Source organism: Erpetoichthys calabaricus, chromosome 15 (genome assembly GCF_900747795.2).
Source record: "Erpetoichthys calabaricus chromosome 15, fErpCal1.3, whole genome shotgun sequence".
Classification (NCBI taxonomy): domain Eukaryota; kingdom Metazoa; phylum Chordata; class Cladistia; order Polypteriformes; family Polypteridae; genus Erpetoichthys; species Erpetoichthys calabaricus.
This window is the reverse complement of record NC_041408.2, coordinates 8892154-8918590: the sequence shown is the minus strand read 5'-3', so window position 1 is coordinate 8918590 and position 26437 is coordinate 8892154. Positions and strand designations below refer to the sequence as shown.

Sequence of the window (26437 nt, the reverse complement as noted above, 5' to 3'; positions counted from 1 at the left end):
TTATAAATTATTATTAATAATTATTAAATAAAAAGTGAAAGGCAAGGTTTAAAAGTAAAAAAGGTGGCCTTACCAAAAGAGAGGACTCTATATTTTGTGGTACAAACACGGAAGGCGTAAAAGGAATGTGGATAAATAAAGAGAATCATTTTATTTTTATTAAATCTGTTGTTTTGTCCTACTAAACCAGCCAGACTCTTACTGAAAGCCATGATGGTAGCGCATCGACTTCTATTGGCGCTCAAGTGTCAGCTTTTTTGCTTCAAGTGGATCTTACATTTTCTATTCTTTATTTTGTGTGTATACTTGAAAATGTCGACATATTGAAGGTAAAAAACACCACCAACCTGTGCATGTACGCCACACTTTGTACACTTGATTTCACCCTTTTTATGACTCGAGTTTTGACTAAGAAAAAATAAAAACGACACAAAAAAAAAAAAAAAAAAAAAAAGAGTCATTATTGATGTTTTAAACAATAAAAAAAATTACAAAACATTTGTTTGCTCGTTTTGCCTTTTTATTTTTTAAATAATTCTAATTACTGTAGAGCAGGGGTCTGTGGCTACTGGGGCGGCAGATTTTCATTCCAACCCTTTTCTTAATTAGTGACTTGATTTGGCTGCTAATTAACTCTTTGCCTTAATTTTAATTGATGCACAACTTAAGACTCGGCCCCCTTAATTATTTCTTTTTTCCTTAATTAGCAACCAAACAATATTAAGACACAAAATGAACCAACACCTAAAACAACAACCTGCATCCATCACACCATAACTGAAAATAAAGAAAGACAGAGACCTCGGTGATGTTGATCTGCTCAGGGCCTCAAAACATTTCGACAGCCAGCACTCTTAAAAAAAGAAAATCAACAGTTTTGGAAACGTCTGCCATGGCAGAATGAGCGAGCGCCATGGAATTAAATAACGGATTTAATTAGCAACGAGAATGGTCTTCAAATTAAGAAAATGAATGAAGTGAAGTTGGTTAGAGTTTGAGGCCCCAACTTAGTTGCTCATCTGTTGGCTCGCCGGATATAGCGGGTTAGATAATTAATGACTGACTGACTGTTGGCTCGCTTCACATCAGATTTATGTTTAGGTGCCGCTTAAAGAAAAAAATCAATTCAGCGCTCAGAGTCTCAAGAAAAGTCAATTAAAATAAAGGGAAATAGTGAATTAGCGGCAAAAACTGGTCACTAATTAAGAAAAAGAGTTAGAATGAAAACCCAGAGTAGCTCTCCAGGACTGGAATTGGAGACCACTGCTGTAGAGATTATTCACTGATAGATAGATAGATAGATAGATAGATACTTTATTAATCCCAATGGGAAATTCACATTCTTCAGCAGCAACATACTGATACAATAAATAATATTAAAGAATGATGATAATGCAGGTGAAGAACGTTGTCAGTCTGTCCATTTTCTAAGCGCATAGGATCAAAAGTTTAAATGTCATTAGAAACGCGGCCCGTCCAGGAAACCTTGGGCAGAAGGCAGCATTCAACCCTGGGGTGGCGCACACACACACACACACACACACACACACACACACACACAAGACCAGTTTTACAGTCGTCAATCAAGTGGAGTTTTGGAAAGAAGAAAAAACAAAAATGTAAAGAGCGTCTTACAGCTTCACACTATGACCAGGTCAGGCTTCAAACATCTTTATATACTGGGGGGCTTCACCCCCCTGCTCGCTTTGCTCACCAACACCCCAGCTGGCACTACGTGCCCGCCACTTCGCGTCTCTGCCGCTCGTGTATGTGGATTTCACTTTCACCAAACAGCAAATCTTAATTCTCGCAGATACGCCTCTTCATTGGGAAGAAACACTATTTTTCCCTGATGGCAACACGAATTAGACGATCTACAAGTCTCCGACTTAAAGTTTAAATCTGAAAAATATATTCAATCTTTTTTTGCTGTTATATTTTCCGTTTGTTCGCGCTAATGCAATCTTTACTATCCATTTTTTTTAAAACTTTCGAATTTTCCTACTTCCATTATCTCTAAACCTGCTCTGCCTGTGTGTTGCACCAACATTTTTTGAATGCTTTACGACGTTCTTCTTTGTCTTTTATTTCCGGCCCCGGGCCTGGTTCAATCTCTCGGCACAAAGTCTCATCTCACGGGACGTGAAAGTGTCTCTCTGAAAAAGTCACGTCTCCTCCCAGGCTAAAAAGTCGCGTCTCAGGATTTTTTTTTTAATATAATAGAGAGATTAGGATTATAAAAATGAAATGGCCTAGCTGCCCCCTAATTTTAAAAGTTATCTAAATTAGTAACAAAAGTGGCCACACTGACCTGGAGTCGAAGTCCCGTCTGTTACACATCCCAACTCTCAGACAGCAGACTGGCAATGCTGAAGCACCAGTCTGAGTCCGGTTTGGCTCCAGCTCTTTTTCTCTGTGGTTTGACAGGTGATCAGTCTTATCCTATTTTAGATGAGGAGTTTTAAGGTTAAGTTCTTGTTTCTTCTTTCCAATTCAATAATCTGGATACTCGAGTACAATGCAGACAACAACCTTCTCCCTGGAACGACGACGATAAAAAACCTGAAGAGTTTTCACATATTCTACAATATTAATCATTGCTACAAGTCCTGAATTTACTCTGAATGCTAAATAACACTTTTTAGTGACTCGGCACACTGCCATCTTTGTTCTTCTTGTGATACAGTTCATTCTCGGGACTCGAAATGCAGTTCTCAGAACAGGTAAGGCAGTTCACATAACACAGCCTCGCACTAAAACAGTCGCGTGTATCAAAACATGCAAGACCAGTCAATTACTATCACTACTGTTTTAAAATTTTAAGACACCAAATGTTTTTAAACTTTTATCAAAACCTTACCGACTTGGGAAAAAAAAAAAATGTAGGCCTAATGAAGAGTAAAAAATGTTCGGACACAAAAATGAAATGTGAAGGATTTATTTGAAACTTCACACAATATAACAGTGCATCCGGAAAGTATTCCCAGCGCATCACTTTTTCCACATTTTCTTGTTACAGCCTTATTCCAAAATGGATTAAATTCATTTTTTTCCTCAGAATTCTGCACACAACACCCCATAATGACAACGTGAAAAAAGTTTACTTGAGGTTTTTGCAAATTTATTAAAAATACAAAAATTGAGAAAACACATGTACATAAGTATTCACAGCCTTTGCTCAATACTTTGTCGATGCCCCTTTGGCAGCAATTCCAGCCTCAAGTCTTGTTGAATATGATGCCACAAGCTTGGCACACCTATCCTTGGCCAATTTCGCCCATTCCTCTTTGCAGCACCTCTCAAGCTCCATCAGATTGTATGGGAAGCGTCGGTGCACAGCCATTTTAAGATCTCTCCAGAGATGTTCAATAGGATTCAAGTCTGGGCCACACAAGGACATTCACAGAGTTGTCCTGAAGCCACTCCTTTGATATCTTGGCTGTGTGCTTAGGGTCGTTGTCCTGCTGAAAGATGAACCGTCACCCCAGTCTGAGGTCAAAAGCGCTCTGGAGCAGGTTTTCATCTAGGAGGTCTCTGTACATTGCTGCAGTCATCTTTCCCTTTATCCTGACTAGTCTCCCAGTCCCTGCCACTGAAAAACATCCCCACAGCATGATGCTGCCACCACCATGCTTCACTGTAGGGATGGTATTGGCCTGGTGATGAGCGGTGACATGACGCCTGGCATTCACACCAAAGAGTTCAATCTTTGTCTCAACAGACCAGAGAATTTTCTTTCTCATGGTCTGAGAGTCCTTCAGGTGCCTTTTGGCAAACTCCAGGTGTGCTGCCATGTGCCTTTTACTAAGAAGTGGCTACCATCTGGCCACTCTACCATACAGGCCTGATTGGTGGATTGCTGCAGAGATGGTTGTCCTTCTGGAAGGTTCTCCTCTCTCCACAGAGGACCTCTGGAGCTCTGACAGAGTGACCATCGGGTTCTTGGTCACCTCCCTGACTAAGGCCCTTCTCCCCTGATCGCTCAGTTTAGATGGCCGGCCAGCTGGTGGTTTCGAACTTCTTCCACTTACGGATGATGGAGGCCACTGTGATCATTGAGACCTTCAAAGCAGCAGAAATGTTTCTGTAACCTTCCCCAGATTTGTGCCTCGAGACAATCCTGTGTCGGAGGTCTACAGACAATTCCTTTGACTTCATGCTTGGTTTGTGCTCTGACATGAACTGTCAACTGTGGGATCTTCTATAGACAGGTGTGTGCCTTTCCAAATCATGTCCAATCAATTGAATTTACCACAGGTGGACTCCAATGAAGCTGCAGAAACATCTCAAGGATGATCAGGGGAAACAGGATGCACCTGAGCTCAATAGGATGGATAGGTGTGCCAAGCTTGTGGCATCATATTCAAAAAGACTTGAGGCTGTAATTGCTGCTAAAGGTGCATCGACAAAGTATTGAGCAAAGGCTATGAGTACTTATGTACATGTGTTTTCTCAATTTTTGTATTTTTAATAAATTTGCAAAAACCTCAAGTAAACTTTTTTCACGTTGTCATTATGGGGTGTTGTGTGCAGAATTCTGAGGGAAAAAATGAATTTAATCCATTTTGGAATAAGGCTGTAACATAACAAAATGTGCAAAAAGTGATGTGCTGTGAATACTTTCCAGATGCACTGTAACTGCTGAAATGGAGAAAAGTGAAACACTGCACATGAAAAATTGCATGCATCTGAAAACAGACAGAAAAAATATACACACTTAAGAACAAAGAACCAACTAGTGAATGGCGCAGTAAAGTCGCACCACATCTCTACATATAAAAGTCAAAGCTGTCACCGACTCCTCACTAATTCTCCCAGTTTCCATAAAGCTGGGAAGCTGAAAATTCGCGTGCTCATTACTTGCAGTGTACTTACAAAAGTTAGGTATGTTTCATGTCCTATTGCAACACCCAAGGGGGGGGGAAACAGTCATACCCCCTAAACTGTATATATACTGTAGATAGGGGAAACCCCTCCTCACTATTTCTGCGACTTCCAATATACGTAGGAAGCTCAAATTCCTCGTTCTCATCCTTTACACTGTACTTACAAACGTTAAGTATGTTTCATTTTAGCGCTGTGCCCCGTAATAAACCTTTGAAAATAACGTCTTCTTTTTGGTGGTTCTCACCATTATGCCATAAGGAACGGACCTCTCCTCTGGCGGTTTCATTTCTTATTTCCGTTAACAGATAATTTATTTCACTACAGAGACGAACAAGGGCCGCCCCCGGTCCCCCTTCCTTTTTCCGCGCACCTACCATGTTGGCTCCCTGCCTGTATACATTAACGACATCCCGCGCTCGTGTGCCTCCTCACTCGCTTCCTTACTTTCCTCAGCAGTTTGTCGTGCTCACTGCTCCCTTCTTCTTTACTCCACCACATCAGGCCTGTTATTGTTGGCCTTGCTTCACGTCTTCCTGTCTTTTCATTTAGTTTCTTCACACTCTTAATCCTCTAGGCATGCCTCAGCATACTCTATGTTTGAAGGTCGGCGCACAAATCATGTTAATATGCACCAAAACTTTGTAGTGGCACCAGACTTCAGATCACATCTCTGCACAAGAACTTCATTGAGGCCACCATCTTTACTGGCACTGGCTCATGGGAGACTGGATTTATTCCTCGCATCCCTCTCATACCCTCTGACCTCCCATTCCAATTCAAACGCCTCCAATTTCCAGTAAGGGTCTGCTTCTCTATGACAATAAATGTGTCACACAGCCAGATACTAAAAAAGGTCACCATTGACTTGACACAAGATTGCTGAGCTCACTCTTGAGCATGCAAACGTACAGTCGGCCATGTGAGGAGCAGACAGCTTGGTCATTTCACAGCGTCGTTTACAAAGAGGTCCTTACAACCTAAAAATGGACATTTCTCATACGCGACATTTACAATCATAAATTAAAACTCTTTACAATCATCAAATTCACTCAATTCTAAAATAAGCCTACGACAATTACATTGACAATTATGTTACGTTATTTTTAAAATGTTTCCTTTTCTTTTTCAGAACTTCTTTAACACACTATGTCTCCGCTGTGAAGTGCCGGTATTTTGCTGGTATGTGTATATATGCGTACATAAATTTAAAATTACTTTAAAGTGCAAAATAGGAAACATAAGGGGCATCCTGTGTCTTGTCTCTACTAGGCCACATCACCTTGTCTACGCCACGCCCGATTACTTTCCCTCTGAGACACAAGAGAGTGTTGTGTGGTGTGCAAAAAGATTTTACAACAAGCCTCGGGTGTGACGTCCTCACGGCCAGCATCCATTGCTTCCAGTGGGGAAATCTGATTTTAAGGCTGTCAATCATACACCTTCCCTTTAGCATTCAGTGTCATTCGCACCTCGGTCTTACCACTTAAATATATTATAAAAAATGTCAAAAGAAAAAGTTACATGTTTAATGCTACCCCCTGGTGGGGATTGGGGGTGGCGCGGTGGAATTTATGAGTTTCTTCTGTATATAAATATCATACAATGGTGCTTTTACAAATGCAAAATAATAGAAGAAAAAGGTCCGCTAATTAAAACAATGAGATCAAGTAGACACGAGTGACTCACCGGTTTGTGGAACTGGTTGGAATAAAAATCTGCAGCTACAGGGGGGGCCTTCGGAACTGAACTTGATGACCACTGGTGTAAATCATCAGACGAAACGGGATAACCAAGCTGGACCACAAAATAAATTAATTAGTAAATAGTTCTTGGGTGTGACAAGGATGGATAGGATTAGAAATGAGGACATTAGAGAGACAAAGTCAGAGAGGCAAGATTGCGTTGGTTTGGACATGTGCAGAGGAGAGACGAGGAGTATATTGAGAGAAGGGTGCTAAGGATAGAGCTGTTAGGCAAGAGAAAAAGAGGAAGGCCTAAGAGAAGATTTATGGATGTGGAGAGAGAGGACATGAAGATGACGAGGATAGGAAGAGATAGAACAAGATGATCCAGAGGAGAGATGCTGGGTATAACGAGTGAAGGGTTCTAAGGATAGAGCTGCCAGGGAAGAGGAGAAGAGGAAGGCCTAAGAGAAGGTTTATGGATGTGGCGAGAGAGGACATGCAGGTGATGGGGGTCACAGAGCAAGATGACGAGGACAGAAAGATCTGGAAGAAGAAGGTCCACTGTGGTGACCCCTAACGGGAGCAGCTGAAAGAAGAAGTAAATAGTTGTTGGAAAGATGCAGACAGAAACAGAACAACTCTCACAAAAACAAGCTGCAATTGATAAAAGTAATAAAGTACTTTTAATAAAACTCAAAAAACTATACAAATGTATCTTTGTTATTTCATTATTTAAGTATAGCTACACACATGGCACAAACACTGAAAGCCAAGTGTGAAGTCTGAAATAAAGTCAGCACCCCTAATTGTATCTGTAAACCCCTCAGCTGATTAGCATTAAATCGGCTAAATGGTGTTCAGGAATTGTTTGATGTCTGTATTTACAAGGACACCTGGAGAAAAACCCTTTAAATAGCAACCTGACAACCTTGGGAGTTGGGGGTTCCAAACTCTTCATATAACAAATTTTAATTTAACACATTTCAGGTCTACAGGAAGCACATTACAATATGAAAGAGAACAGCAGCAGTGATACACGTGTCAAATTGTTGGTTCACATGCCACACAATGAGGTGGTGGAGGGGACTGAACCAGAAACCTCCTGCTTTACGATCCAAACGCTTGACCACTTGGCCAGATTTTCATCTCCACACGCCCACACACTCCACACCTGTAAATGAATATTTAGGAAAACATTTATGAAACATTTCTGTAACACAGCCATTGTGATTCAATACTAATGGATTATGATTAAGAGATAGATTTTAATGTAGTGTAGTAGGATAGATAGATATCTATATATATTTTATTACAATTATTACAAGAACAAGAAAATACGAACACATAACTCCAGTTCTTAAATCCTTACACTGGCTCCCGGTTAAGTTTAGGGCAGATTTCAAAATCCTTCTTTTAACATATAAATCATTAAATGGCCGAGGTCCGACTTACTTGTCTGAACTTATCATGACTTACAAACCAGAGCGCACATTAAGATCTCAAGATGCCGGTCTGCTTATGATTCCAAGGATTAATAAAATAACAGTGGGGGGGTCGAGCTTTTAGTTACAGGGCCCCTAAACTGTGGAATGGTCTGCCTGCTACTATAAGAGATGCCCCTTCGGTCTCAGCTTTTAAATCCCGGCTGAAGACTCACTACTTCAGTTTAGCACACCCTGACTAGAGCTGCTGATTAACTGTACAGACTGCATCTCTGTTGTTAGTCATTAGCACTTAAACATAAGTAACATGACAGTTATAATTGTATACTAACCCTCACTTATTCTGTTTTTCTTCTCGGTACTCAAATGTGGCACTTGGTGCCACGGCCCATCTGCCAAGTTGTTTTGCCTGCCTAAGGAAAAGTCATCCCAGATGGAGGATCGCAGGAATCGTGGGAGAGAGGGGTCCTTTCATCGGATTAGCTGGCCCAGCACTGTTTCAGCTGTGGAATGGCCAAATGGGGGAGGCAGCTTGAAGGATGAGGTCTCCAGGACTCTATACAAATACAAATCTTATTATGGGATATATCATCTACTGTTAAATTCTACTCTGTACTTCTAAAATTTATATATTTTTTTTATTTCTTACTATATTGAGAAATTGTTCTGTGTACTGTACTGTATTGTATTGTATTGACCCCCTTCTTTTGACACCCACTGCACGCCCAATCTACCTGGAAAGGGGTCTCTCTTTGAACTGCCTTTCCCAAGGTTTCTTCCATTTTTCCCTACTAGGTTTTTTTGGGAGTTTTTCCTTGTCTTCTTAGAGAGTCAAGGCTGGGGGCTGTCAAGAGGCAGGGCCTATTAAAGACCATTGCGGCACTTCCTGTGTGATTTTGGGCTATACAAAAATAAACTGTATTGTGTATTATATATATATATATATATATATATATGGGAAATTCACATACTCCAGCAGCAGCATACTGATAAATTAAAGAGTAATAACGAATCCACATAAAAGAAAGTGATAGGAGTGATCAATAAAAAATAATAAAAAAAGAAAAAAGGTAGAAATATAAAGTCGTACACGGAGCTGCTGAAAAGGCTGCCACTCAAGATAGCAGTAATTTTAAGAGAAAAGGGTACTCTGCGCCACATGTTCACAAACAGAATACAAGGGGTTAAAAATAAATACACCGTAACATTAAAAGTTGAATCAAAACCCATTTAATAAAATATACAGAATGGCTCAAACAAAATATATACATTCTTTATGTGCATTCCAGAGAAACAAAAGTTCCAAAAGTAACCCGACATTAATGGCTGTACATAATTTAAATGTATGAAGCAGGCATCAAATGTGACCTTTCTTCCCCCCCCCCCCCCATTTGCCTTTAAAGAGAAAAGGTCTTAAGGTGCAGACCACATATGTGGTGGGCCTGCTCAGGTGGCTTTGAGGATCCTCGGATAAAAAGGCAGCCACGTTCCTGGCACTGGGTAACACAAGCTACCTTTGCCAGCGTTCAGCAATATGCCTTGGCTTTCACTTCGGTGGGCTCCGATATTAAGGAAGGAGAATTTCCAGACACTTTGAGGATGTGCTTTGAAGGCTGAGAAAAGAAGAAGAGGAGAGGGACAAAAAAAGGAATAAAAACAGCGTAAATATGGTATGCGGCAGAATGGACCACCAAGCTTCAGTTTCCCCAACTGTATCTGACTGTAGGCTTGGAGCAAGTTGAGGTTCTCATATTTATTTACTGGATTGCCTCAACCTAAGCAAGCAAGTGGTTGCTTAATACAAGCTTGACAAATCAGAGAGGTAAGGGTTGGTGATCTTCAGAGAAATCTTTACGGGACCCTCTGCTAATTTACAAAAAAAGAAAATTAATGTTTGTCCATGAATTAGAGAACATTAACTTAACTTATACATACATATACATATACACATCCATCCATTTTCCAACCCGCTGAATCCAAACACAGGGTCATGGGGGTCTGCTGGAGCCAATTCCAGCTAACACAGGGTGCAAGGCAGGGCGCCAACCCACCGCAGGACACGCACACACACACACACACACCCCAAGCACACATTAGGGCCAATTTAGAATCGCCAATTCACCTAACCTGCATGTCTTTGGACTGTGGGAGGAAACCAGAGCACCCGGAGGAAACCCACACAGACACGGGGAGAACATGCAAACTCCACACAAGGAGGACCTGGGAAGCAAACCCAGGTCTCCTTACTGCGAGGCAGCAGCGCTACCACTGCGCCACCGTGCCACCTACATATACACATATATACATGGAATGTTGCACAGTTTACTGTCAAATAATGCAAAGAGTACGCGACACGTGTTTCGCCCTCATTTGGGCTCATCAGGTCTACACACTCTACTGCTCCCCTCTCGGGGATCGAACCTTGGACGTCAGAGTCAGAGACGGAGTCCCTTTACGCTGCGCCACGGCGTGTGGTTCGTTTATTTGACAGCCTGTAGGTCCGCAAATGAGGGCGAAACACGTGTCGCGTACTCGTGGCATTATTTGACAGTAAACTATGCAACATTCCGTGATCTGCTTCTCGTAACTGAAAGAGGGCACCGTGGCGGATGTTTGCCGAATGGCAGACCAACCACAAGCGTTACCTGGTAGGTAACCACCCACACATTTCAGGTCGGGACTCAGACTACGAATGCAATGAACATAAATACATATACAGTGGGTATAGAAAAGAACCCCCCCCCCCCTTGAAATATTCCCCCTTTTTTTGCTTTACAGCCTTAAATGATGACACACAAAAAATATTTCTTCCCAGCTTTACTTGCTCAATGCAACCTTGTTTCGTCTTGGTAGAGTAATATTACTGAACTTTCCCCTTTTGTATTATTAAAGTCAGAAGGCCTCAAATCTCAGACTTACCACTGTCTATACGGTACTGTACCATGTAACTTCTCCCCACCTTCCCTTCTACATTTATAACCTCAGGCAATTAGGTGTAGTAAAACACAAGCAGGAGTTAAGTTACAATTAAATAATTATTGATAATATTCATAAATAACAATATGCAAAGTGCATTTGAATATCGGCAACCATAACACCTGATAAATGATGATGTGTAGTTTTAGGTGGCACACAGACTTGTTAGTTACTTAAAAATGTCACTAGTTAAGGCCTCATTTGTGGTCAGCTTTCTTCAGAACAGGCCACATGCCAGTCTCAATATGGCTGCCGTGCTGTGCTCTTCATTGCGTTGTCCTTTTCAGTTCATGGTGTGTGAGATGGTCTTTCATCAGTTTGGTAAGAGAGAGAGAGAGCGCGGAGTAAAGCAGGCAAATTTAAAGGTTTTCTGTCCAACCCCTACAGCCAATAGGACATCATAGTACTTAATAGCTTTTGATACAAGCCAATTCCAAACAGCCATACTTCAGACCAATGGGGCAGAGAACACCTTCACACCTACCCCTGTGAAGCTTGCCAGTTAGGGGCAGTCTGGCTTTCCTGTGGGGGTTGACCGGGAGTCCTGCAGAGAAATATTAGCCAAACTTGTTTGAGGTACTTGCCCCAACCCGGTCATAAAATTACAAAGAGACTCAGTCCTACAAGTGGGGAGGGAGTTCTTAAACCATTGCTGTTATTATCAATAATGTAACACTAATATTACATTGCTTTGCCCAAGTTACAAAATAAAGACATACAAAATATTTATCAACTTGTATGCAAAATTTCACGTCACAACAAATCTCTAACATCCAAGTGAAAGATACCACAGCTACAGTTCAGAAAAATGATTAAAAAAAAAATTACCTAGACCTATTACCTCAGTACCTACCAAGACCTACTGAGATTAATAAAGGACCCCCCCCCCCCCCAAAATGTCAATGTCATTTGGTTGAACCACGTTAATGACAGCCTTGAGTCTGTTGGGATTCTTCTCTATCAGCTTTGCACATCTAGATTGAGCCCACTCAATATTTGCCCCCCACTCTTCTTTACAGTTTAACTGTTAAAGTTCGGTCACATTGGATGGTGAGCGTTGGTGGTCTGCTATCTTCAAATCTTTCCACAGATTTTCACTGTGATTTAGGTCTGGGCTCTGACTGGCCACACGAGGACATTCACGTTTTTCTCCTTCAGCCACCGTGTGGTCAATTTTGCTGTGTTCTTCAGGTTGTTGTCGTGTTGAAAGGTGAACATTCTGACCATGTTCAACTTTCTGGCAGAGGGTAGCAGGTTTTCCTCAAGAATTTTACATTATTTTGCCCCATCCATCTTCCCTTCAACCCTAACGAGAGCCCAAGGCCCCCCACAACAGGATGCTGCCCGCTCCATGCTTTACTGTAGGTATGGTGTGTTGTGGATGGTGAGCTGTATTGGTGTACCATTTGGTATTGAGGCCAAATAGTTTGATTTTGGTCTCATCTGACCATAAGACCTTTTTCCACTTGGCATCAGAATCTTCAAGCTGCATTCTGGCAAAGCTCAGACGAGCCTTAATGTGACCTTTCTTAAGAAGTGTGACCCTCCTGAACAAGCCACCATTGTGCAGCACTTGTGAAATTGTTGTCACCTGCACACAATGACCACTCTTTGCCATCAAATCCTGTAACTCCTTCAAAATGGCCATTAGCCTCTCGGTAGCCTCTCTTCCCAGTGTCCTCCTTTCTCTTCCATCCAGTTTGGAGGATCCAGGGAGGGTCCTAGTAGTACCAAACACTTGCCACTTCTTTATGATGGACTTTACTGGGCTCCTTGGGATTGATAAAGCCTTTCAGATTTGTTTGTCTCCATCTCCTATCTTATGTCTGTCCACGACTCTATCCCGGAGATCTTCTGAAAGTGGCTTGCCACCCATAGTCCGTTGTTTGCTGTCAGTTGCACTACCAAGCAAGGGAATGAATGCTCCAGGAACAGCTTCACTAATCACACAGAAAACAATTGATCACAGGTGGAAGGAAGCCAGTAACCGCAATGGAAATGGTGGGCACTTACACCTGATTGACTTTAGGAGGAGGGTGATCCTTTATTCATCTCAGGATTTCTTGTTTTTGATTTTTTTAAAATTATTCTGAACTGTAGCTGTGATATCTTTCACTTGGATGTTATAGATTGCATTGAATAAGTAAAACTGGAAAAAATATTGGTTTGTGTGTTTTCATTTAAGGCTGTAAAGCAAACAAAATGGGAATATTTCGAAGGGGGGGGGGGGTTCTTTTCTATACCCACTGTACATATACACACATACACATATCATGTTATCTGGCAACTCTAAATTAGGCCAGTATGAGCTGGTAATGTGTGTGTGTCCTAAAGTCAAGTCGACCATTGGTCCCCACATTCCTACCCTGCAGATAATAAGTGCATTCATTAACGATGGATGGTTTTATGCTTACTAAAACATTGTGGGTTTTTTGGTATTCTCATACTGAAAGAAAGAAATAACATTTGACTAAAGAAATGGATCTTTCCAAATTTACCATCTGGATCGCTAATTTGTAGAACAAATCAATTGAATTAATAATGAAATCTTAATAATTTAATGATATTAAGATCATTTGTGTTGGGTAGAATGCCCAGTGGGGGCTGGGTGGTCTCGTGGCTTCAGAACCCCTGCAGATTTTTTTTCTCTCCAGTCCTCTGGAGTTTATTTTTTGTTTTTTCTGTCCTCCCGGTCATTGGACCTTACTTTATTCTTTGTTATTTAGTATTGCCTAATTTTAATTTTTAATAAATGTTTCTTCCTTCCTTCATCTTGTAAAGCACTTTGAACTTCATGATTTGTATCAAAATTTGCTATATAAATAAATGTTGTATTTCAAACAAAAGTAGTACCACCAAAAAACAATGTGTAGCAATAGCAGCAAGTAATGAAAATATTATATAGACAAAAGAATCAAAACAGCACAAGAGAAAAGCGATGAAAAACCAAGAGTTAAAAAAAAAAAAGCATACCTTGGGGTTTTCTGGGCTTCCAAAAGGTGACGCGTCAAACGATCGATTTTCTTTGTCAAACGAATCCTCCTTCTGCCGGTGTGCAAATTTTCTTTTCAGTGCATCAGCAATCAGTGCTGCAGGGTCCGACAAGGAGACACGCTGCCTGTCTTTCCTCATTACTGGTGTGCCACCTGGAGATCTGAGCCCACAGAAAAATAAGTTGAGGTGTGGGTTTTGCATGCATTTTTAAACCAAAGTGTTGCCCTCAAGCTGTTGTATGAATGCAGGTCGCTTATTCTAGCTTACTGTCACGGAGAGTCGCGGGAATGTGATTACGGAAGAGAACTTTTACCTTGTTTTATACAAAATGAATTTTGTGAAGTGGCTTTTTCCATTTGATTTTCATAAGGAGTATATTAAAGAAAAATACAAATATATAAATAGAAAAAAGAAACCATCATTGGCTGGGGACTAAGAGAGAGAGAGAGAGAGAGAGAGAGAGAGAGAGAGAGAGAGAGAGAGAGAGAGAGAGACAGACAGACAGACAGACAGACAGACAGACAGACAGACAGACAGACAGACAGACAGACATACATAATTAATCCCGATGGGAAATTCACATAATTAAGCTATATAAAATAAAATGGTTATAATTTCATCTTCCAGTTTATGGTCTCAAGCCAATAGGACTGGCATCCTGACCGAGACAAATATTGAGCCCCTGGCCGAGAGGCCAAAATGGAAGTTTGGAAAAGGTTTGGTGCAAACTGGCTGGGAGAGTGTGGTGATGTGGAATTTTGCATTCAGCTTGATAAATATTTTATATGTCTTTATTTGTAAGTTAGGTAAAGCAATGTAATATTAGTGTTACATTAATGAGAAGCATTCACGTCTACCCCCCCCCCCTTTTGGGAATGAGTCTCTTTGAATTTTACGATAGGGTTGGGGGGTAGTGCCTCAAACCAGTTTGGCCAGTGTTTCTCTGCTAAAGTCTCTCTCTCAACCCCCACAGGAAAGCCAGACTGCCTAACTGCCAAGCTTTACCTTAACATATGGTTTGGGGGGGGGGGGGCAGGTGTAAAGAGGTTTTCTGTTCCCCTGTTGGTCTGAAGTATGGCTGTTTGGAACTGGCTTGTGTCAGAAGCCTTTAAGTACCACAAAGCCCTATTAGCCCTAAGGGTTGGACAGAAAACCTATAAATTTGCTTACTTTACACCATGAACTGAAAAGGACGACACAATGAAGAGCACAGCATGGCAGCCATATTGAGACTGGCATGTGGCCTGTTCTGAAGAAAGCTGACCACAAATGAGGCCTTAACTAGAGACATTTTTAAGTAACTAACAAGTCTGTGTGCCACCTGAAACTACACATCACCATTTATCAGGTTGTATGGTTGCCAATATTCAAATGTACTTTGCATATTGTTATTATTTATGAATATTATCAATAATTATTTAATTGTAACTTAACTCCTGCTTGTCTTTTACTACACCTAATTGTCTGAGGTTATAAATGTAGAAGGGAAGGTAGGGAGAAGTTACATGGTACAGTACCGTATAGACAGTGGTAAGTCTGAGATTTGAGGCCTTCTGACTTTAATAATACAAAAGGGGAAAGTACAGTAATATTACTCTACCAAGACAAAACAAGTTGCATTGAGCAAGAAAAGCTGGGAAGAAATATTTTTTGTATGTGTCATCATTTAAGGCTGTAATGCAAAAAAAGTGGAATATTTCAAAGGGGGGGGTTCTTTTCTATACCCACTGTATATGTATATATGCTCATTGCATTTGTAGTCTGAGTCCCGACCTGAAATGTGGGGGTGGTTATCTACCAGTTTTGTGGTTACCTGGTACAATCCATATTACTAAACGAGAATGATAAACCGGATGGACGCAGGGACATGGGCCGTGGACGCAAAAGACGAAGTGCGCAGGCGCCACACAAAGCCCCCCTCCAAGCACCGGAAAATGAGAAATGATGCGCCACGCCCATAGCAACAGACCCATGCAACAAAGCGCCACACGAAGGCCATACCACACAAAACAGGACACACACAAAAAAGAGGATTCAGACCCACGACACACAAAGCACCCCTCCACTAACAGAAATAAGAAATGAGGCAACGCGCCCCTAGCACACCAAAAACAAAGGAGTCAGACGCAAGCGCCACATAGCACACAAAACGGTACGCACACAAAAATGAGGATTCACACCCACGACACACAAAGCCCCCCTCCACTAACAGAAATAAAAAATGAGGCAACGCGCCCCTCAAAGAAAATGCACGCGAACAAACGACATCATACATAGACAACAACAGACCGGACTACAATACATATACAGGCGCGACCCCTGATGGGTAATAATACGAAGAAACCCTCCAAGCACCAGAAAATGAGAAATGATGCTCCGCGCCCATAGCAACAGACCCATGCAACAAAGCGCCAGACGAAGCCCATACCACACGAAACAGGACACACACAAAAAGAGGATTCAGACCCACGACACACAAAGCCCCCCTCCACTAACAGAAATAAAAAATGAGGCAACACGCCCCTCAAAAAAAAACACATGATTACTTATCCATATTACTAACGATAAAGAACAAACAAGTCATGAATTCACGATCAGAAAAGGCTCCATATTAGCAGTCAGTGCGATCGTCCTTATTACTTATCCATATTACTAACGATAATGAACAAACAAGTCATGAGTTCACGATCACGGGTACAAAACGATACGGCTCGAGTAACGGGACCACAAACACGAACCCACATGAAAAAAAAACAATACACGTCGGCGCCTACAATGCGCTTCTGAAACCGCAGAAGAAAAAATGTCTCGGCTCCAAAAACACATGTCACTCCTTATTCAAAATACCAGTCCCAATCACAGAAACATTGGTATCCACTATGAAAATGAACAGTAACAATGCACGTGACATCCGTCTTGCAAAGCTATTAATTATAGATGAATGTACAATGGCATCCAGTCACTTACTCAACACCATTGATAAACTTCTACAAACGTTGATGAATAATAATATTCCCTTTGGAGGAAAGGTACTTTTATTAGGAGAAGATTTCAGACAGTGCTTACCTATTCCTCCACATGCAATGCGCTCAGCTATTGTTCAGTCCACCTTAAAATACGCGGACAATTGGCATTGCGTTGATGAATAATTATAATCCCTTTGGAGGAAAGGTACTTTTATTAGGAAGAGATTTTAGACAGTACTTAGCTATTGCTCCACATGCCATGCGCTCAGCTATTGTTCAGTCCACCTTAAAATACGCGGACGACGTCATACATAAACAACAAGAGACCGGACTACAATACATATACAGGCGCGACACCTGATCGGTAATAATACGAAGAAACGAACAGTCCGCATATTAACAGTGAGTGCGATCCTCCTTATTACTTATCCATATTACTAACGATAAAGAACAAACAAGTCATGAATTCACGATCACGGGTACAGAACGAGACGGCTCGAGTAACGGGACCACAAACACGAACCCGCATCAAAAAAAACAATAAACGTCGGCGCCTACAACACGCTTCTAAAACCGCGGAAGAAAAAATGTTACGCGGACAATTGGCATTGCTTTCAAAAGATACAGTTGTTACAAAACATGCGATGTCCAGATCCAGAATATAACAATTGGTTATTACAACTGGGAGATGGTACACTCGCCAATACAGATGGACTTCACCCAGATATTATTACAATTCCTCAAGCCTTTATCTGCGACGACTTTGTTACGGAGATATTTGGAACAGCAATGTCATTAGACCAAATACCCCTTTTAACACAACGGACTATATTATGTCCAAAAAATATTACTGTTGATCACATAAATAACCAAGTCATTGCATTACTTCCTGTAGAGGCACGGCTCTTTCTAAGCTCTGACAAAGTTGACTCTGACGACAACAATGACCATCTTAATTTCCTCTTACAATATTTGAACACTATTAACCCAGCCGGATTACCACAACACAATCTTAACCTTACAATCGGAACAATAATCATGCTATTAAGAAACCTTAACACTAAACAAGGTTTATGCAATGGTACACGTTTAGTTGTCAACACCATGACACACAATTTTATTGAAGCAAAACTTCTTACAGGATCACATGCTAACAATACTGTTCTGATTCCTACACTTGACCTTACAAGTTCTGACCTAGAATTACCTTTTACACTTAAACGGCGACAGTTCCCCATTAAACCTGCATTTGCCATGACCATCAACAAATCACAAGGCCAAACCATGAACAAGGTTGGCATCTACCTCTCTGACCCCGTTTTTGGACATGGACAACTTTATGTGGCCTTCTCACGAGTTCGACGTTCATCTGACGTTAAAGTTAAGGTTATAAATGATCCATGCCAAGAGAAACTCATTCAAGAACAAGACACCATCTTTACTACTAATGTTGTGTACAAAGAAATTTTCCGATAAATCTTTACACTGTGCCTTGCAATTTATTCTTGGCTTCCTATATGCGTCATCTACACCTTCACACTATGCTATAGCTCATACATACATCACGCTATTTATAATTACCCAACACCAGGGGTTGGCGAGCGAAGCGAGCAGGGGGCAGAGCCCCCTAGTACTTTCTAAACAGTGGTAAGTCTGTGAGATATGACGCATTCTGACAAAGGTTACATATTAATAATACAAAAGGGGAAAAGTAGAGTAAAATATTGCTCTACCAAGACAAAACAGAGAGGTTGCGATCCTTATCCCAGTCGGGGTGAGAAGATAATGAAGGAACGGAGCAAACATGGATGCCCGAGGCAATTCATTCCCCTGCATGGTAGGTGGCGGTGTCCCTCCAGGCTGGTCTCCTGCAGGGTTGCATGGGAGTTCGAGTTTAGAAAAGCAGCCCTCTCGGGGTCTTCTGGTGCCACAAGAGGGTGTTACCAGGGGAGGACTGCCTTCTTTTCTATATGGCCCAGAAGTGCTCCAGATGACCCCTGCTGTGACACTGGAAGCCTGTAACAAACCCTCGGGGAATCAGAGTCAGGAGGCTGCAGGAAAAACTCACTTGGAAGAAGGAAGGAGAGAACAACTTGTTAATTGTATACGCTCTCGTGTTGCTCTGGTGGATGCTATTTGGAAAACTGCTTATTGCCAAATAAAAATCATTTATTTGAGTTTAAAGTTGTGCTGGGTGCTATTAGGTCTGTGGTTAAGGGCACAATGGCACCCCTTTGTGGTTACACAGCCTATGTAGGCAGCATCAGAAACGAGGCAATATGACTTCAAACTTGGACAGGATGCCAGTCACTAACACAGTACATTTGGTCATTTTAAGCCACTAATCAGATTAAACCACAGATGGTTTAAATGAGGGAACAGTGAGAAGAAAAACGATGGCTGGGCTTCCTGTGGTTTTAATTCTGCATACATTACTGGTCAAAAGTTTTAGAAACACAGTCTGCTCCAACTCTGCTTTAAGACAGACGGAGAGTTTTTAAAGTAATAAACAATAAATAATAAGAATTCTTTGCATTTATATAGCGCTTTTCTCACTACTCAAAGCGCTCAGCAATTGCAGGTTAAGGGCTTTGCTTAAGGGCCCAACAGAGCAGAGTCTCTTTTTGGCATTTACGGGATTTGAACCGGCAACCTTCCGATTGCCAGTGCAGACTCCTAGCCTCAGAGCCACCACTCCGCCATGTAAGGCTTAATTTACTTTAACTGCTGCAGAACTTCTGTAGGTTGTAACCTGAAGAAGGCCCGTTTGTAATAGTCTAATTTTTTTCCCCAGTTTTTGCTAACCTAAAAACTTTACATTTAAACCTCTGGCAGTTTACTGCTTACCTTTTTACCATTTCAGGTCATTCATTGCATTTCAACTGATTACACTTGAAGAAAAACTGAGGTGTTTTAAAACTTTTGACTGGTAGTGTACACCGGAAACTTGGGAGACCCATAAGGAGGAGTGTTGCACATCAACAGCTGACTAAGCAAAACAAGCATCCCTTGAATGTGTTTATCGGTCAAAGCAGACAAATACCACAGTGAAAAGTGACCCTGGTCTTCTGCACATATTACTACGTAAAAAACCAACAATTTCTTACTACAGCAATTACTAATCACTAATTAATAAACCCCCTAAGATTACAATGTACGATATACAGTTGGTAGTGAGAGTGCTTGCTGCAGTATCACTTTTGTGTACACTAAATTTTAACTTCCTATTAATTATGACAGCCTCTCACTTAGTTAATATTTGTCATCAAATGACATTTATGCCATGAATCTGTAGAATAGGGCAGCACAGTGGTAGCGCTGCTGCCTCGCAGTAAGGAGACCTGGGTTCGCTTCCCGGGTCCTTCCTGTGTGGAGTTTGCATGTTCTCCCCGTGTTTGTGTGGATTTCCTCCCACAGTCTGAAAACATGCAGGTTAGGTGTATTGGCGATCCTAAATTGTCCCTAGTGTGAGGGTGTGTGTGTGTGTGTGCCCTGCCCGGGGTTTGTTCCTGCCTTGTGCCCTGTGCTGGCTGGGATTGGCTCCAGCAGACAACCCCCAGTGACCCTGTATATAGCGAGCTGGAAGATGACTGACTGATCTCTAGAATAAAGATGTGGCTAGTTATAAAAGTACATTCATATTTCCCTATCATATTCATGTTTGATCAACTGCACTCCAATACTAATTAATATATATATATATATATATATATATATATATATATATATATATATAAATAAAAAAAGGGGGTCAATACAAATTATATGAAGGAAATATATAAAAAAAAAATTTTGGATGAAGTATTCCTTTAAGATGACCTATGAAATATTTCTTGAATTTGTGAGAATTTACATTCATTAACTGTAAACCCCCATTACGGGAGGTTGCATTTTCATACATGTGTTCAACCCTAAAAGAGGTCTACAGGCTTTCTTTTCAAACAAGCAGGCTCGTGGTGTATGATGTGTAAATTAAATGTCTACAGTAAAACAAACTGTTCAATCTATAGAAGAAAATAGGACATTTAGCCATATTTTGCAAGTATACATAATTGCTTCATATTACTACATAATTCATTAGTATGTTGGAAGAGGATTTTCTTTAAAGGTTAGTAAAAACAAACACAACCAATAGCATGCTACCACCACTGGTTTATGGCCTGTTATAAATTAGGTCTCCATCAAAAAGCAAAAAAAATCCACAACACATAAGAATTAAACTGAAAATACCAATTAAGTGTGAAAATACAAACAAATGTTTAAATGCATCAATGGGCCAAAACGTTTCCAACAGTAAAGATATATCTATGAAGCATGGCTGTGAGACTTTTAAATTTTAACTGTGAACACTTGCAATCTACATAACAAACCACCATCACATACCTTTCTACTGCCCGCAGTTGAACCTTATTAATGTCCTTTAATACGTCTAACATGCTGGGCATTGCAGGAAGTCCTGGTGCCACAGGACTCTCCCTAGCAGTTCGCCTGGATTTTTTGGTTGCACGTCGCTCTTTGATCAAGTCAACTGTTGATGAATGACTCTGCTTGCTGATGGAGGTTGGAGGCAAGGGTGGAGCCAATGGTGGAGCAGCACTATGTGACACCGGAGTGGATGTCAGCACCAGTGCAGTAGGAGACGGTCCAGGAGTCGAAGGAGACTGCAGAGATCCTGAAAGAACAAATAAAAGATATCACAACAAAATCCTAATTGAATGTATTACATGGGTGGAGTATCTTTATATTATCGTCCAGGTAATTTGAAAAACTGACATGCTAGTCACTAACCTTGTTTCACCCAATGTATTACCAACGAAACAAATATACAGAAAGAAAGACTTATGGTGACATTTTGTGTCTAAAATATTTATATTAAACTTCCTTTTGAAAACAGAGAATTCCATTTTTTTTTCAATTCCACACATAAAGCAGTGGTTCCCAAACTCGGCCCTTTAGGCTAGGAGTTCAATTAGAAACAGAAGTTGGTTGTATCAAAACCCTGCAGCCACAGGGTGTCCCCAGGACCAAGATTGGGAACTACGGACTTTTATAAAGCATGACGTAAAATAAAGATTAGATCACCCAAACCCACCAAATCTTAATCTATCTTTATATATAATACGCTACTGTGGCTGTTCGTTTGTCTGTCCAGGATTTTAAATCACTTGTAGCTCGCAAACCACTTGACCTATTGACCTGAAATTTGGTACACATCTACTACATGATGTCTACTATCCGCTTATGGGGTGATGATTGACCTCCAAGGTTATTCCTCTTTTTATTTTATTGTAAAATCAACTCTCAGCAACAGCCAGTAGGGCAGCCGTGTTGCACATGCATATGGCCGCCGTTCTCATCCCTACCACCTTCGCCATCACTTCCCCTACCTCTTCATATCCTAAATCATTCTTGAGGCAGATTGAAGACTCTTACCTGTAAACGACAAATTTCTTACAGAAACCTTAAAAATATCTGTCCCTCTATCCTTTCTGGATCCATTTCTGATCTTTTACTGTCTGCACCTATTCCACCAACACTAGATAGTCTTGTTGACCACTATAACTCAGCCCTTCACTCAGCATTAGATAAAACAGCTCCTTTAAAACATAAGGAGGTTTCCTTTAAACGCTCAGCTCCTTGGTATAACTCAGAATTGTGATCTATGAAAGCAGCTGGCCGACGCCTTGAGAGAATGTCACGTAAGACTGGCCTCACCGTGCACATCCAGGCTTTCTCTGACCACCAAAGAGCTTACAGAGAAGCACTATCTGCTGCCAAGAACACCCATTATGGCAGAATAATAGAAAGTGGCCATGATAACCCAAGGGTTTTGTTCTCTATAGTTAATAAACTACTCGAACCCGCATCTGGTCCAACTACCTCTTCTACTGAAGTCTGTGAGGAATTCCTCCACTTTTTCCGTAACAAAATTAAAGATCTAAATAATTCAACTAACATAAATATATCATCTGTTTATATCTCTCCCCGTTTTCCCACTCCATCCAGCTCCTTCTCTAAGTTCTCACCAGTCACCTCTGCGTTTGTTAATAACCTGCTTTGTAAGATGAGGCCGACTACTTGTGTTCTGGACCCCATCCCCACCACACTACTTAAATCCTGCCTTCATGCCATAATCCCGACTGTTACAACAATAATAAACTCATCCCTTGACACTGGCTCCGTGCCGCTCACTTTTAAAATTGCTTCTGTAACCCCAATGTTAAAAAACTCTGGCTTTGATGCTGACAATCTTAACAATTTCCAGCCTATTTCCCACTTACCTTTCCTGTCAAAAGTTCTTGAGCGTGTTGTAGCTTCCCAACTCACCAATTACCTAACCTCTAATAATTTGATGGAACCCTTTCAGTCTGGATTCAGGGTGCGGCACAGCTGTGAAACTGCTCTGCTACGGGTAACCAATGATTTGCTTATGGCAGCAGACTCTGGACAAACCAGCATATTAATTCTGTTAGACCTCAGTGCAGCATTTGACACAGTCAGGACATGACATCCTACTGTCCAGAATGGAGAACATGCTGGGTATCTCTGGCACTGCCCTCCAGTGGTTCAAGTCCTATCTGACTCATAGGCAAGAGTTTGTTAGTCTTGGCAACAGCAGATCCAACTCCGTGCCAGTCACACAAGGAGTCCCTCAGGGCTCTGTCCTTGGTCCTCTGCTTTTCTGTATTTATATGCTTCCCCTTGGCCATATTATCCGTAGTTATGGATTGGGTTATCATTTTTATGCAGATGATACTCAACTCTACTTCAATGTTAAAAGTGGAACTTCATCAGAGCTTTCTCAGCTCACAACCTGCCTTAGTGAAATTAAAACCTGGATGGAGCAGAACTCTTTAAAATTAAATTGCAATAAAACTGAACTCCTGCAAATTGGGACTAAAATGCAACTTAATAAAATGAGCTCCTTCCCAGTCCATCTTGGCAGTGATCTCATCAGACCTGCCTCTACTGTAAAAAATCTTGGTGTCATTTTTGATTCCTCCCTCACTTATTCCGCCCACATATATCACATTAAGAAACTTTCTTACTTTCACCTCCGTAACATATCCCGTGTTCGCTCCTTCCTCTCCTTCTCTAATGCTGAGAAACTTGTCCATGCTTTTATCACATCCCGCATCGATTATTGTAATTCCCTACTGGCAGGTGCCCCTTCTAATCTTATATCACAGCTCCAGCTTATTCAAAACTCAGCTGCAAGAGTCCTTACTCAAACCAACAGCAGCGAGCACATCACACCCATCCTGCTCCGTCTTCACTGGCTCCCTGTGTCCTACAGAATCGAATATAAAATCCTACTAATAACCTACAAAGCTTTAAATAACCTCGCACCAAACTACATCAGTGACCTTCTCCATCACTATGTGCCTGCCCGCCCACTAAGGTCCTCTGATTCTGGTAATCTTGTTGTGCCCCTCACTAATCTACACTCCATGGGTGACAGCAGGGCCTTCAGCTGTATAGCGCCCAGACTCTGGAATGACCTGCCGAAATTAATCAGGTCAGCCGACTCCATGAATTCTTTTAAAAAACAACTCAAAACTCATCTGTTCAGTTTGTCTTTTAGCTCTACTTGACTTTATTACCTTTCTCTCAGTTTACTTCTCTGTCAAGATGCTCATGTAACCTGTATGTGTGTGCGAGACCATCAATTATGTTGTCTGTTAGGCTTTTCTGTGAATTTACTGTCTTACTCTTCTTTATTTATCTGGTTTGTACAATGCTATATACTGTATATTCTGCCGTTCTTTATTATATTCTGTAAGTGCCTTGAGCATGGGAAAGGCGCTATATAAATAAAATGTATTATTATTAAGTGCCTGCTTAAGTGAAAAATTAAGGAAAATGTACTAAGTGTAATTGCAACACAAACACTGACTTAATCAGTTTTAACACAAAAAGATTCCGACGAAAGAAGAGGGCCGCTAGGGTGGAGAAAAGAAGAGCTGCTCAGGAAGCAGCAAGCGCATCAACCTCTGAGCAAATGAATGGTTAATGTACAGAGAAAGAGGATGAAACTAGGAATGATCAAGTCAAGTGTATTCACTGCATGTTATCGTGCAGTGTGCCGTTACTGGTGGTCTATAACAGGGGTGGGCAATGTTGGTCCTGAAGAGCTGCAGGTTTTTGTTCCAACCCAGTTTCTTATTGAGACGTCAATTACTGCAGATGAAGCCCTTATTGCTTAAGTGACATTTTGATGCTTCATTTTAGTGGTCTCACTTGCTAAGGTTCCCCACCCTTAATTGCTTATTTCAATCTTAAACAGCTGCACTCCCTGCTTTAAAGGCTCCTTATTAGCAATAAGATGTAAATGACAAAGCCGTCAAGCAGTTCACCCTCTAGCTTGTTTCAATTTACATCTCTGTGTGTGTTCATCATGCACTGTTTGATTTATTTTATAACACTTAATAGAAAATGTGACAGAGTGAAAATTATCTGTTTTAGGCTTCAAATCATTTTGATGATATCCATGGAAAGGAAAAAAAAATCTATGATATAAGAATCTTACATTGCAGACGAAACAAGACCGTAAAATTAAATAAAGTCTGAGACTGGCAAGGATCGGTTTTATAATGAAGCAATTGGATTGGTATGAAAACCTGCAGCCACTGCGGCTCTCCAGGACCGACACGGCCAACACCTGGTCTATAAGAAAGCAAGCCATGGAGTTTAGTGAGACTTTAAAATGTATTTTGTGTTTCTGTGTTAATTGCATCTTGACTCCCTAACACTCTACCCTTTAGCCCAGCAATGTGTTATAAAACGAGGAATATTAAAATTCTAAGGCCCATTACTGTTGTAAAACACAAAGAATCAGCTGGGTAAGATGTGCAATAATAGAATACAACCAGCAGAAGTGAATAAAATGAAACAAATAAACCTAAACCAACGCATAAATATAATGTGGTCCAGATCTAACTATGCAACTTGTAATGCATAATAATAATTGCATAATTAGATCTGGACTACCCTGTACATGTAGCACCATCTTATTAATGTAGTCATCCAGGCTGGCTTTCAAATGATCTTTCCAGACATATCTGCTATCAATATTCCCATGGCCAAATTGCACAATACATCCAAACCTCCTCAGTGTGATGCCCTTGCACAGTTCTGGTAATCTGAAGAGCCCGGTTTGCGAGTCTAGCTAGCTAGATAAATGAAACCGAAATCATATCCGAGTTGGGTCGCCATAGTCTATAAATTGATGGCAAAACAACACTTATTCAGATTTATTTTGACTAAGTAATTAAAAAGTCATTGTTGCATGGTGGTTGCAAGGAGTCTTCCTGTAAATAAATATATGGATTTGTAAACTACACGTTTTACTCCTGGTATTCATATTGCCACAAAGACAGTGGACCGCTAAACAGAAGCAACTTTTGGTTTATGCTGAATTCTCTATCCGCTAAAAGAAAGGCGACACTTCAGAGCAATGGTTCTAGTAGGTTTTGGGAAACACAGA

At 41.0% G+C, this 26437-nt stretch overlaps 1 protein-coding gene across 1 annotated transcript in view; it reads right to left on the bottom strand.

Moving 5' to 3' along the window:
- Positions 1-9228: 9228 nt before the first annotated feature.
- The window catches only part of mtfr2 (mitochondrial fission regulator 2), a 36223-nt gene continuing 19014 nt past the window's right edge, over positions 9229-26437 (bottom strand). Inside the window, exons 6-9 of the mRNA XM_051919656.1 lie at positions 25133-25152; positions 21334-21622; positions 13964-14144; positions 9229-9627 (exon numbers count right to left, since the gene is read on the bottom strand). Coding sequence (XP_051775616.1) covers positions 9541-9627; positions 13964-14144; positions 21334-21622; positions 25133-25152 — 577 coding nt within the window. The 3' untranslated portion in view covers positions 9229-9540. The remainder of the gene's footprint in view (positions 9628-13963; positions 14145-21333; positions 21623-25132; positions 25153-26437) is intronic.